Source organism: Natator depressus, chromosome 23 (genome assembly GCF_965152275.1).
Source record: "Natator depressus isolate rNatDep1 chromosome 23, rNatDep2.hap1, whole genome shotgun sequence".
In the NCBI taxonomy this organism is placed as follows: domain Eukaryota; kingdom Metazoa; phylum Chordata; order Testudines; family Cheloniidae; genus Natator; species Natator depressus.
In genome coordinates, this window is record NC_134256.1 from 2,640,348 (window position 1) to 2,653,306 (window position 12,959).

The following is a 12,959-nucleotide window of genomic DNA, read 5'->3' on the forward strand; positions in this document are numbered from 1 at the left end:
GAAAGGCAGCCACCTCTGGAGTGGGACATGGCAGCTGTTCTAGAAGGGAGCACTTTATCTACTAGTAAAAGGCATGAAATGCCGTAGCTGTTTACATGGTTGCTCTCCCAGCAATGAAACGTAGCCAGCTCTGGGATGGAGCATAGCAGCTGTTTTTACGAGCACACAGCAATAATATACAGCAGTTTGGGAGGAAAAGTGAAGAAGAATACCATTCTAGCCAGCTGAAACTACATGAGGATTTTTGGGAGACAGTGTTTAAATACTGAATTGGAATGCAGTCAGGAAAGAGTTTCAGAGTGAACTGGAGGTCATAGCTTGGAGAAGTCTTTAGGCACTTAACCTAAATACTTTTGAGCATCTGGGCCTGAATTCAGAATTAACTACCTCCCACTCCCTAGGATCCCCAGAGGGATTTCAGTTTTGGGGCCAGATGCTCAACTGGTTTAAATCGGCACGGATCTGTTGACAGCAATGGATCTATGTCAATTTACACCAACTGGGATTTGTGTTAAAACCATGAAGAACAGCCAGTTCTAGCTAGGTTTTGTCTTGAAATCATTTGAACTTAAACTCCCCTGTGAGTCTCAGGGGCTGTGAACCCAAATTCACCAAAAGCCCATGTGACCCTAAATCAGCAAGAGCTGCTGCACAGCTCTAAACTGGAGTTCTGTGTAAATCTTGTGGCTCCTTTCTAGGGATCAGAAACAAATCTCATGCTGTGGTATTGGAGGGTGTGAATACAGGAGATAACTAAGCAGCACAAGTGTGTGAAATCCACTAGGTTTTGGAAGATAAGAAGTTTTATATGAAATTTTTCCTAGGAGGGTGTGCAGAGAGCAGCTAGAATTAGGGGTGACTGATGTTATGGCAGGTATGGGACGCCACCTGGTGGAAAACCATAGTGGAAAGACCTAAAGGAGATTCCGTAATGTGTACTGTAATGTGTTACAATGATAGTCTTGGCATCTCCCACCCAAGGGACCCAATACACCTCGTAAACATTTAAGGAATGTAGCCTCACAAAATAATTTGGCATAGCACAGGATTAAGACGGCATGTGCTGTACAGGTTCGAGCGAGTGGTTGGAACTGGGACTCCAAGGTTTTCGTCCTGGTTGGGCCATGGACTCAGAGATGGCAAGTGCTGTTCCACCCCCCTCCCCGTGCCTCAGTTTCCCGTGTTGCTAATTCTCACGATTTCATCATAGTCTCATGATAACTTACTAAAGCCCCTGGTCCTGAAGCATGAACTTACGGGAGAATCTCCACTTTCATTTTTAAAAACCCCAGGTTTAGCCTTCGCTTGTGGCGAACAGCTTGCGGGTGTGACCAGCGCACCCGCTACGGGCTCAGAAAGCCGCGTCTCACGAGGCTGGGAAGCTGGAGTCATGGTTTTTGGACGACTGGAACTACCCAACCTGCTTACGCCCCAAGCCTCCCTATGACGTCACTTCCCCTCCCCCCCACGACATCACATCCGCCCTCCTTTTCAGGTCACCTTCCCGCATGACATCACATCCTGTTCCCTGCTGGTGCATCTCCTCCTGACATCACCCCCCATGACCTCACATCCGCTCCCCGTAGGATTTCATGGTCCCCCCCGGGTGTCATTCCCCCCCCCCCTTTCCCGCCCAGTGATGGCCCCTCACGGTGGCACATCACCCATCCATATGACGTCGCGCATCTCGCTTTCCTGACGTCACACACAGCCCAACGATGTCACGCACCCCAACGGCCAACGGCTTCCCGCTTTCACTCTGCGCGCGCGCCGCCCGACCCCCCCTGGATGACGTCAGACGTCGTGCGCGCGCCCTTCCGTGTTCGGTCAGGCCCCTTCGCTGGGCGTGGCCGAGGCGGCTGGCCGCGGTTGCCAGGGGAGGCCGTAAAGCAGCGCGGCGCCAGCGGCCGTAAAGGGGGCGGTGCCGGCGGCCGTAAAGCGGGCGGCGCCGCGGCGCGGCTGCCGATTCATGGCAGCGATGGCGGCGGCCGGGCTGGTGGTGAACGGGGCGGACGCGGCCGCGGGGCTGAAGGCGGCGGCCGGGATGTACGAGCAGCTCAAGGGCGAGTGGAACCGCAAGACCCCCAACCTCAGCAAGTGCGGCGAGGCGCTGGGCCGCCTCAAGGTGCGGGGGGGCCGGAGGAGGGGGGAGGTCGATCGGGGGGGCCGGAGGGGGGGGCCAGGTGAGGGAAGGAGGGTACTGGGGGGGGAGGATGTGGGGGGTACCGGGGTGGGGGGCTGGGAGGGAGGCTGGGGGGCGGGAAGCCAGAGGTGGGAGGGAGGTGGATGGGGGGGCTGGAGGGGGGGGTACCGGGCGGGGGGGCGGGAAGCCAGAGGTGGGCACAGAGATGGGGAGCCTGACTGGGCGAGGGGCTTTGCAGATGGGGAAGGGGCTGGAATCCCCTGAATGGGGGGACGCAGAGGTGGGTCTGGAAGCCTCCCCCCCCCCCCCCCCGGGAGCTGGCAGTGGTGCAGGGGGAGGGGCTGCTCCTCTGTTTCCTTGCGGGGGGAGCTGGTGAGCCCAGCGGTGGGGGCAGGGGAGAAAATTCTGGAATCTCCTAGTGGGGCACAACGGGGACCCTGGAAGCCTTTAAGCCGGAGCGATTGGGATGCCTGAACGGGGAACCCCCACCCTACTTTTCCCCATTGGGGGCCCTGTTGTCATGCTCTAGGGGCTGGCATCTCTCCATCCCCTGAGTTTGTCTCTGCTCCTCTGTACCATCTTTGGCTTCACCCTTGTGATTTTGCCACTGCCTCGGTGGAGGGCAGGGTAGGAGGCTGGTGGGGATCCTGGTCCGTCTTTACCCCTCCGGAGTAGTGAGGCTGGATGGCAGGCAGGCCAGGGAGAATTGGGACTGCAGGTTAGTTGGGGAGAGGGAAATGTCATCGGGGTGGTGATAGGTAAGAAGTCCTATTTGGGGGACAGCATGTCTTGTACACATGGAGTCCGGGTAAGAATAATAATGTGTGCATCCAGTGTGTTGTAAAATTCTCTGGCCCTGGTGTGGCTGCTGCTTCCTGAATAGAGTCTGGGTCCCAACAGAAGACACTGTATATCCTGCCTTTCTGTAGAGTCCCTTGGACCGAACAATCCCAGAACACTGTGTGCAAAGTCCATTGAAATGCAGCCACTTTTGGGGTGATAGCTGTTGAATGACCCTATGGCAGTGCTGCATGGCAGCTTAAGATATGGGAGGAGAAGAAGAATCCTGTAGTGGACTGAAGGCAAGCAGAATTTAGGGAGTCCGAAATGGAACTTGGAATCTGAGCTGGAATTTGGCCCAGTTGATTCCTTCTTAAAATATGTCTGAGATATTTGGTGAATGATCCTCAAAGTGCCTTTTTTCCAAGGAGACTTGGCACCTTTGTCTCCACCTGAGCAGGCAGGAACCTAGAGCTGTAGCCCTGTGTCAGAAATGGGGTGGGGGAGAGAATCGTGGGATCCCGCAGGAGGTGGGGTCGATGAGTCAGAAGGAGTTGTCTGCTTCCCACAGGCCATTTGTGCCTTAATATTTACACACCTCTGCACAAGTGCTGCTGGCGTGCCTGCCGAGTCACTAGTGAGCCCAGTGCGCCAGCATCATGCTAAGGTAGTATTGAGGCGAACCCAAGGTTGGGGCCACTTGTTAAACATCCCAAGGGACTGTTTGTAAGAATTGGGGTGTTACCCAAGTTGAATTCAGCCAGGATTACTGTTTAATTACATCCTGCCTCTTTAAATTCCTCACCGCTGCCATCTTGGTTAAACGTAGGGTGGTTCTTCACTTCCTGCCCAAAATTGTGGAGCTGGTAAGTGACTGTCGCGTTCCACCCCAGAAGTGGCTGATGTGAAGGAACCCCTGGTATTGCTGTAAGCGTTTGAGGTTTAGGAGCGATCAGCAGAACTGAGTGCCTTGGAGAGCCCAGCTTTAAACAGAAAGCTGTTCTGCACCTCGGCTATAGCAGGGCTGGTGCTCCTGTGTGTGTGTGTGTGTAACGCTTCGGTTGAACGTAGCACTGCTGAAAGGGGCAGTTGAGTGATACCAAAGGCTTCTTTGCCCCCAGGACAGGTACAGCCAGCGTAAGCATGCCTGCCATCCATCCCCTCCGCCAGTGTGCTCTAACCACTCCGGAGGGGCCCACCTGGCAGCTCAGTTGCCGAAGCCTTTGGTGTACTCGGCCTTAGCCTGCCGACCAGCTGTGCTGAGGGAGTCTCACGTTGTGGCCACCTGTGCTGCAAGGAACTGGACTGAGCCCCTTGCAGGAGAACGTGTGCAGGCCCCCACAGCCCTTGGTGGGATGCTAAGTCTTGGTTGTCCTAGCGTCCCGTCCCGTGTAACGCGTCTCTGCTCTTCTGTTCCAGCTAGCCCTGCTGGAGCTCAACTTCCTGCCTACTACAGGCACGAAATTGACGAAGCAGCAGCTTATATTAGCCAGTGAGTATCATCTCTGCATTCCCTAGAAGGAGCTTGTCCTGTTTCCCCCCCCCCCCTCCACCCACCATTCCCTCACTCAGAGTAGCAGGCTGTGCGCACTTAGCTGCAGTTTGTCTCTGTGTTGCATGGCAAATGGCCAAAATGCACTGGGTCTAATATGCTGCCTCCTGACTGATACTTTTAGTGGAGGGCAGACTCCCCTGATGAAGGGGGCTGACTGCAGTGCTATATGTGGGGAAGGAGGTTTCCTTCCTGACCATGGGCCCCAGCGAATGAGATTTGTTCAGCCCTGGCGTCGCTGCAGTGCTGTGGATAGAAAAGGGAGCCTTTTGAGATCTCGGTCAGGCGAGAAGCCCCCCTTTGCTCTCCGCCAGTCAAGCTCTCTTAGTCTGCCTTTCCATCTCTCTCTGTCCCAGGGGATATTCTCGAAATCGGAGCCCAGTGGAGCATCCTGAAGAAAGACATCCCATCGTTTGAGAGATACATGGCTCAGCTGAAATGCTACTACTTTGACTACAAGTGAGTGTCGGACCCCCAGCATTTCGTAGTGTAACCACTGACCCCTGTGGGATGGGAAGCGTTCCCATCATGCAGTACCCGGTTGTACTGACCTCCTCAGACTTTCCTTCCTGGTAGTGTGAATACACATGGTTTGGTTCAGCTAGTCTGGTATATTGGATGCCAGTGGTCCCTTTGGTCCAAAATCCTGTCTTCTGCCACGCTGAATTGGATCCTGGTGACTGCTCTGGTCCAATCTCCTGCTGCAGTGAATGGCTCAGATCAGTGGGCCCTCTAGTCAGGTGTCCTTTCTCTGACAGCAGCCCAGCAGGGGTGCCCCAAACAAAACCATCCCACAGGCACAACACAAGTAGCAGCACCATGCTGTTCCCTGGGAGCGACTCGTCCCCAGTCCCCGAGGTAATCCGGCCCCGGTGAGTCTCCCTGAGATCCTAGTTCTCTTTTAATAAAGAATGTTCTAAATGGGTGCAAAAAAGCCAAACAGAAAAACTGAATTGGACCGAACCAAAAGGCTTCCCGCGATCGCTCAAGGACTATGTGGAAAGCATGTCGGGTGAGCGAGAAAATGTGGGCCTGGAATTAATAAACCAAAATTGGCGTGTTGGAAACTAGTCCTAATTGGTGGCCAAATTAATCAGTGGATGGGCTATTCCATCCGTCATTCTCTTTTGGGGTCCTTAAAGAAAGAGACTGGGTGGGGGAGAGAAAGGGGGAAATAAGCAAAAACAGATAGAGGCTACTGGAGCGAGCTTCATCATAGCTGGTACCCCTGGATTCCTTCATCCTACTCCTGAGAGATGGCCAGGCCAGGGAGAGGGGCCAGATAATATCACCACCTCTACCGGCTCCCACTGAAGCCTAGCCACTGCCGGGGATAAAATAGGATCAGACTTTAACAGCAGCCGCGGCAGCTCCGGCACATCTCCGCGAACATCTTTGTTTTTTCCGGAAAGAACAGTTATCACCCACCACCTTTGATAGCGTTTGAGACTGTCAGCCGGGTTCTTTCCTTCTAAAAACCCTCTGGCTAGAGGGAAAGGGACCAAGGGATGCTGCTAAAATGGAAGCCTTATTTAATGCTTTGCATTTCCAATGCTTTCACTGTTTTTCCTTCTTTTATCTGTACCAAAAGGTTAACAGGCTGCTTAATGGTGTGTGCGCCAGGGTACTAAGCAGGCTGAGCTCTTGGGTTACCTAAGCCTGATCCTTGTTTATTGTTAGGCAGTGACTGGGTTCTGTTAACATCTTTGGGCCCCTATTGAAATTAATACACCACCGTTCCTTGTAGGGATGAGTTGCCGGACTCCGCCTACAAGCACCAGCTGCTAGGGCTGAACCTGCTCTTCCTGCTGTCCCAGAACCGTGTGGCTGAGTTCCACACCGAGCTAGAGAGACTCCCAGCGAAGGACATCCAGACCAACGTGTACATCAAGCACCCCGTCTCGCTAGAGCAGGTAGCTCCCCCTGCTGCTCCCACCGCGGCCTGCTCGGCCTGCCGCTGGCCCTGCCACGGCAGCGTTGGTGGCCTAGCCCCTTTCTGCCCAGGGCTTTGAGTTACAGTTGTCTGTGCCTTTTCTATGCATCGTTGACCTTTCCAGCCTACTGTGGGGTGGGATCAGGGCGTGGCTGTGTCACTGCATGGATGGGAGCCATCCAGCGAAAGCCTGAGGGTACTAACACAAGTCGCATCTGCCTGGCAGCAGTGAGCCAACACCCCAGCCTGGTGCACGGTGGCATGGTACAGCTGCCAGCTTTTTGGATGAGCTGTAAAACAGCCCTGACCACTCATGAAAGATTCCCAGCATGCTCTTGGGTAAAACTGGAGTGCTACCCCTCGAAAAATATAACGTCCTCCTGCTTCCCTCACTGTTTCACTGAGTCCTAGCTTCTGGGCCAGTGTTGCTGTGCACTGTTAAACAGCAGCCATGCTGCAGCCTGGAGGTGGTCACATCTTAGCGGTGGGTGGAGGCACGTGCGTGCATGGCGTAACTCCACTGGGGAGTTAAGATTAAAGGGGGCCTGGCTCCAGGAGCAACTAATCCAACTCCCAAGACAAACGCTTCGAATCTCTGCTTCTCTCCCCGGCTAGTACTTGATGGAAGGCAGCTACAACAAAGTGTTCCTGGCCAAAGGCAACATCCCTGCTGAGAGTTACACTTTCTTCATCGACATCTTATTGGACACCATTCGGTGAGTCTTTTTTTTCCTATTGGCTGCTTCGATCTGCCCTCTGTGTGGGCTGTTAAAGGGAACCCAGTGCATGCAGGAAATCACCTGATAGGATGAAGAGCAACTAACGAGCTAGGGCGTCGGCGTCTTGCTGTCATGAATCGGTCCAGAGGAATTTATTTTCCCATTGGGACACGTTGGGGAAATTGGAGTTTTTTCCAGTGTGGCTGCAAGGTGCACGCTGCTATAGAAGGGGGCTTCTCTTCCATTAGGTGTATTATGGTAGCACTGAGGAGCCCGAGTCATGGATCGCTGTGCTAGGAGCTGTACAAACGCAGAGCAAAACCCCTGGCCCTAAAAAGCATACAAACTAGCTGCTGTGAAACTAGCTCATATAGGAAATAGCATGTAATACAGACTTCCTGTAACCTCCTAGCACTTCCCAAATCACCCATCCCCTCTCGCCCAGTACATATGCCCACAGCTCAGAAAGGGCTACACTCAGGGAGCCTAAGCATGGAATGATTTAGGATCTGAGAAAGTTAGGAGCGGCTGGAAGGCAAGGGTGGATGGAGATACTTGCGACTGGAAAGTACTTCTCCGTAACTGTGCGTCCTGCCACAGCAGTATGGCAAAGATTCTCCTAAGTGCCTGCTGATTCTGGGTAACCCACCTGAGCCCCCTTTTCAAAGTGCCCTTTAAAGTATCTGTTTATATTTGTGGCCCCTTTTACCATAGTGTCTGAGCACCTCACAGGCTGTAATGGATTAATCCTCACATCTCTCCTCTCCTTCCCCCCCCCAACCCCCTTTTGGCAGGGCTGTTATCCCACTGTTACAAACAGGGAAACTGAGGCACTGAGTGATCAAGTAAATTCACACAGCAAGTCTGTGGCTTGCGTTTCAGCCAGACACTGGGTCAGGAAGGGATTTTTTTTTCCCCCTCTGTGGTGTGGGGTGTGGGTTACTGGCCAGGTTTATCTGGGTCTATCTCAGTCACTTCGCTGCCATTGCAGGGGCCTTGGGCACTGGTGCCCCTCCTGTGGCACACAATAGTCTAGTCTTCTATGGGCTGTGATTCTGTGGTCTCATTTTGGCGTGTTGGGGCTGAAGGCCTGTGCCAGACGGGTCAGACCAGCTGATCTAGTGGTCCCTTCTGGCCTTAAACCCTATGACTCTGACTTAAAGGAATTGAACACCAGCTTCCTGAGTCCCAGGCTAATCCCCTAACCGCTGGGCCATTCTTCCTTGTCTCAAGTTGGGCTTTCCAAATCGCCACGTGTGTGTGAGCCTCTTGGCCCAGCCGTCTTCCTCCCCCCTGTAGAGCTCCCATCTTCCAGCTTGCTGAGTTCTGTTGCTACTATATGTCTCGTGCTGTTTTCGAAGGCAGAGGTCTGACCACCTTGTTTCCTTCTGGTGCCAGGGATGAAATCGCCGGCTGCATCGAGAAGGCTTATGAGAAAATCCTCTTCAACGAAGCCACCAGGGTTCTGTTCTTCAACACCCCCAAGAAAATGACGGAATACGCCAAGAAGGTGTGTGATCTGCTGTCACTGAAGAGAACCCCACTGTCAGCTGACCTGTGGCCCTGTGGGCAGCAGAGTCTGATCTGCTAGCTTCGTCAAGTCCATTTCTGCTACTCTTTATTCCCACTAGTCCTCCAAAGCCGCCACAGCTCTGGCAGGCTGAGCCAGATTCGAGCCTGGCTTGTACATCGGCAGGATTGTTAGCCAGTAAAGCTGGTGGGAATACAGGGCTATTTGTTTTTCCCCACAAAACACTTCGGCTAAAACCTTCTATTCAAAACTGGTGCCGCAGTACCTTGTGGGAGTTTTAGTTCGGCTGTCTTTTGCTCCCCGTCTCCTCTGTGGGCCAGGCTTTCTGACTGGACTACATCTCCCATGATGCACCATCCTTCTCTTCGTGGTAAGGAGTGGTGCATTGCGGGAGTCCCTGCCTGTGGTGCATCATGGGAGATGTAGTCCAGCCAGGCTGCTGAGACATAAGCAGTCCCCCTAATGCTGACACAGAAGCTAGGACAGTGGTTCTTAAGATACCTGAAATCCCCATGGCGTAACCTACCTGAAAGGGTTGAAATGGCTGGGATTCTGGCCTGCGCTTCCAGGGAGGTGGAAGGGTTTCAAGCCACCCTGAGGAAATAATGCACAACGGGGAAAGCCTTGAAATCCATAAATCGGGAGAGGGCTTGAAACTTTTTTTAATCTAATGTTCTTTTCCCCTTTATTTTAGCGCGGTTGGGTTCTGAGTCCACACAACTACTACAGCTTCAGCAGCCAGCAGCAGAAACCCGAAGACACCACCATCCCGTCGACAGAGTTAGCTAAACAAGTCATTGAATACGCCAGGCAGCTAGAAATGATAGTCTAGCAGAGCTCCAGCTGAACTCTTTCTCTGCCCCTCTGGCCCTGGTCCCCTTGTTATTTTAGTGTCTTACTCCTGTTCCCATCAGCCTGTCCCTTTTTAAAACTATTTAAAAGGTTTCTCTGGGACAGCACAGTTACAAAGCATGAGCGGCCAGGCTGCCTCGTTCCTTTATGCAGTCATGTCCTGTAGGCAGGGAGGGTCCTTAAGGGCTACACTGCCCTGGGCTTCTCTCGTTCAGCAGCATGGGCAAGACCCTTTTTAAAACCCTTCCAAACCCAAACTCTTCTCCATGTGGAGGATACACTTTCCAGCCCTTAGCACCCGTGTTCTGGAGGCTGTGATATGGGTGATGGCCTCTATTCTACCTGCCTTTGTCGAGCAGGATAGAGGGAGCATGTCCGATTCTAGTCAACAAATGGTTAAGCAGCCCCCAAGAGCTGTCAGTAGTGTTTTGCTTTGTGTTCCCTGCTCCATTTGTTGAGTCATTTAAAGGGACTGTCAGTTTAAATAAAACTATCGTTTCTTGTACAAATGCATTTCCTCAGCTGTGGTAGTAAGGAACCCCCTGAACTTAACACTGCATAATGTTAAGGTTGAAGAGAGTCGGGCACCCAGTTAACGTGACTGGGAAGCAGATATCTAATGCTTTAGGTGGCTGTGAAAGGTCTGCCTGCAAATCTCTGCTCCTCCCTGTTTGATCTTGTTTCTCTGGGCAATGAACTGAGACTGTAGAGGAAGGATGGTCTGGGGGTTAAGGTGCTTGGCTGGGACTTGGAAGACCCAGGTTCATTCCATGCTGTGCCACAGAATACCTCTGTGACCTTGGCCATGTCACCTAAATGCACCTTTGGAGGTGCTAGGACTCAATCCGCCCTGTAAAGTGGAGATCACAGCGCTGTCCTGCCTCACAGGGGTGGTGCAGGGCTCTGGTACTACGGTGACAGGGACTATGTAAGTACCTTAGACAGCTAGGCCCTTTCTCTGGGTTCTCCAAGGCTGCAAGATTTGGCTACAGCTAGCACAGAGGCATGTTTGTAGACAGACTGGAGGAGGTTGGTTTTTTTTGTGGGACTTAAAAATAAAATAAATATTAGAAATATGTGTTTGTAAAATCTTCTAGAGTTAAAACCTAAACCCCCAGCAGTCCTGGCTGGCTTCCTTAACGGTTTGGCAGCCTGGATCTGCCCCAAACATTCCCCTCAGGAATACCAGACCTTACCTTGCCCCCTCCTAGTTAAAACACACGAGTTTCAGCTGGTGCCCCTTTGCTGGGTCAGTTTCAGAGAGCTGGTGCTGCTCTCTGTTTTTCACATGACTAGACAGAAGGGAGTGGATTTGTTAACCAGGCCTCTGTCTTCCCTTGGAATTCAGTATCAAACACAAACGCAAGGGGCAGCTGTCTTAATTGTTCGGAAGAGGAAAGCTGCATGCATCAGATTACAGCCTTTGTTCGGGTAAGGGCTGCTGTGTCCTGTCATCCTGCAGAGCTCCCAGGGGGAGGCTGTACACAGCTGCATCCACTGAGGTGAAAGGTGTAATGCTGTGAAGGCCAGACACCACAGGTGCTGACCCCAGGCAAAAGGTGGTTACTCCATGACTGAATTTCACCTTGAGTCTGAAGATGATTGTGGGCTGTGCCATTATTAACAGAAGGGGAACAAACCAGTCATCCTGCTTCCCTGTGAGGGCAGGTTCGAAGGACCTTTAATTTACTAGCTCCCCGTCTCTCCAAAGCACCTGTACACTGGTGCCGCTGTCACTCAGGTCCTGCTGTCTGGTTGCGATGGAGCAAACACAAATTGCAGCAGTTAAAAGTTGCACGTCCTGCCGAGGTAGAAACTTCACTGACCGGAGCAATGCAAGTGTGTGTTTAACTAAACTTTAGAACTCGCCACTACATGACAGTAGCAAGGCCCAGAGGTTAGCAGGATTTTCACAGCATGAACCCAGCAAAGCGGGTGTGAAATGCTACGTGGTCAGAAGTCACACTTTTTTTGCAGGGGTGTCAGTGACTGCGCCGGAGAACTGCTTTCCCGCTCCCCTGAAGCTGCTGCACAATGCTGCAAAGAAAAAAATTCAAATTTCCTTCCCCCCCCCCCCCATTTTTCGGTGACATTTAAACTAAGAAGGTAAGTTCATTGATAGGGTGTTTGTACTAGCACGACTGGGTCCTAGTGGACGGAGCTAGCTGGCTGTGGGACTGAGCAGCCCCAATAATAATGCCTAGCTCTTATCTCAGCAGTGGCTCTCAAAGTGCTTTACAGTCTTTCAATGCCAGGGGAGAAATCTCCCCATATAACTCGTCGGGGGCGGGGCGCAGTGGCCCTGGCCGCTGGGCCGTTATTCCGGACGAAAGTCATGTACCCTGGAATAACTGCTGGGCTTTTATTCTGGAGCCACGCCCGCGCTGGAGAGTGATGAAGGAATAGCAATAACAGAAGAACTGTTTTTCTATATTTGGGCTGGGAAATCTCCCCATGTGGACAAGTGCTCTGAAAATCCAGGCCCTTTTCAAGACCTTAACCCAAAATGCACCATGAGGCCTGAATGTTTACCATGGAGGCTTGCCTTGGGCCCTTGTGTTTTCTCTCTCTGCCGCTGGGGCGTGCTGCAGCTCCATGTTGCTGCTTCCTGCATGGAGAGCAGCTGGGCCTCCTGCACAGGCCATCCAGGAACTGGTGCGAGGCTGAGCGGTGGTTTTAGCAGGCGTGGGGCAGTGAGATTGGAGATTGCCCTTGCCTAGAGCTGGGCGCAGCTGGGCAAGCTTCCGCTGGCTGGTTCTGCACGTGCTCCTCGCTCCCAACCCGCAGCCCCTGCTACGCCAGTCCTGGGCCCCAAAACGTTCCTGTTATGCTGTTCCTGCCTCGTCGGCTCTGTCAATGTACGTTCAATTCACGTTCTGGCACCTCCCCCTGGAGCGTCCACACTTTGTGGTGTCTGTCTGCCGAGCACGTTGCATGCACCTAGGGATCTTCACAAACCCCCTGGGTACCACCCTCCACTCCCCCTATTTCAGGGACTCCCTGCACTACCCCGTGTCCCCATCTTCCCATGGCACAGGCTGTCCCCCATGTTCTTTCTCCTCTTCCCCCCCCACCCCGATTTCCATTCTCCCCACAGGGCTTTTGTGTGCAGCCCTTCCCCAGGCCAGGGTACCTCATTCACCCCTCACTAGGGGTTGTTCCCCCCCCCCCCCCCCCCGCCAAATGGCATTATAAGGGGTGAAGATTGCCAGGGGCCTGTTTCTACCCACTTTAAGGCCCCTTTATATGGCCAGGGGCAGCTCAGGGGGGCCACTGTAGCTGAGAATCAGGCCAGCTGTCTCTGGGGTGGGAAAGTCACGCGCGGGGGAATTCACCCAAGATCTGTCCAGCCTGCTGCTGCTGCTGCTCCCCTGTGGACTGGCGTGTGAATGAAGCCAATCCACAGAGCTGGCCCAGCGCGGTTTATTGACAGGAAAACTGGGGGATTC

At 53.1% G+C, this 12,959-nt stretch overlaps 2 protein-coding genes across 2 annotated transcripts in view; one reads left to right on the top strand and one right to left on the bottom strand.

The window, feature by feature from the left end:
- Window positions 1–1,784, bottom strand: part of CATSPERG (catsper channel auxiliary subunit gamma) — a 44,839-nt gene extending 43,055 nt beyond the window's left edge. The window contains exon 1 of the mRNA XM_074937982.1: window positions 1,730–1,784. The gene's annotated coding sequence lies outside the window, so the exon portion shown is untranslated. The remainder of the gene's footprint in view (window positions 1–1,729) is intronic.
- Window positions 1,785–1,941: 157 nt separating this feature from the next.
- On the top strand, window positions 1,942–10,569 carry PSMD8 (proteasome 26S subunit, non-ATPase 8). Its single transcript, XM_074937992.1, has 7 exons — window positions 1,942–2,125; window positions 4,343–4,415; window positions 4,832–4,934; window positions 6,223–6,388; window positions 7,024–7,124; window positions 8,526–8,637; window positions 9,353–10,569. Exons 1-7 carry the CDS (start codon window positions 1,970–1,972, stop codon window positions 9,488–9,490), a joined length of 849 nt encoding a protein of 282 aa, XP_074794093.1. The 5' UTR covers window positions 1,942–1,969; the 3' UTR covers window positions 9,491–10,569.
- The last annotated feature ends 2,390 nt before the right edge of the window (window positions 10,570–12,959 follow it).

Excerpts from the sequence above, each read along its gene's own strand:
- PSMD8 (XM_074937992.1), top strand. The coding sequence starts at position 1,970 with ATGGCAGCGATGGCGGCGGCCGGGCTGGTGGTGAACGGGGCGGACGCG. Across the intron at positions 4,935-6,222 it reads TGCTACTACTTTGACTACAA|GGATGAGTTGCCGGACTCCG; the intron begins GTGAGTGTCGGA and ends CGTTCCTTGTAG. Across the intron at positions 7,125-8,525 it reads ATCTTATTGGACACCATTCG|GGATGAAATCGCCGGCTGCA; the intron begins GTGAGTCTTTTT and ends TTCTGGTGCCAG.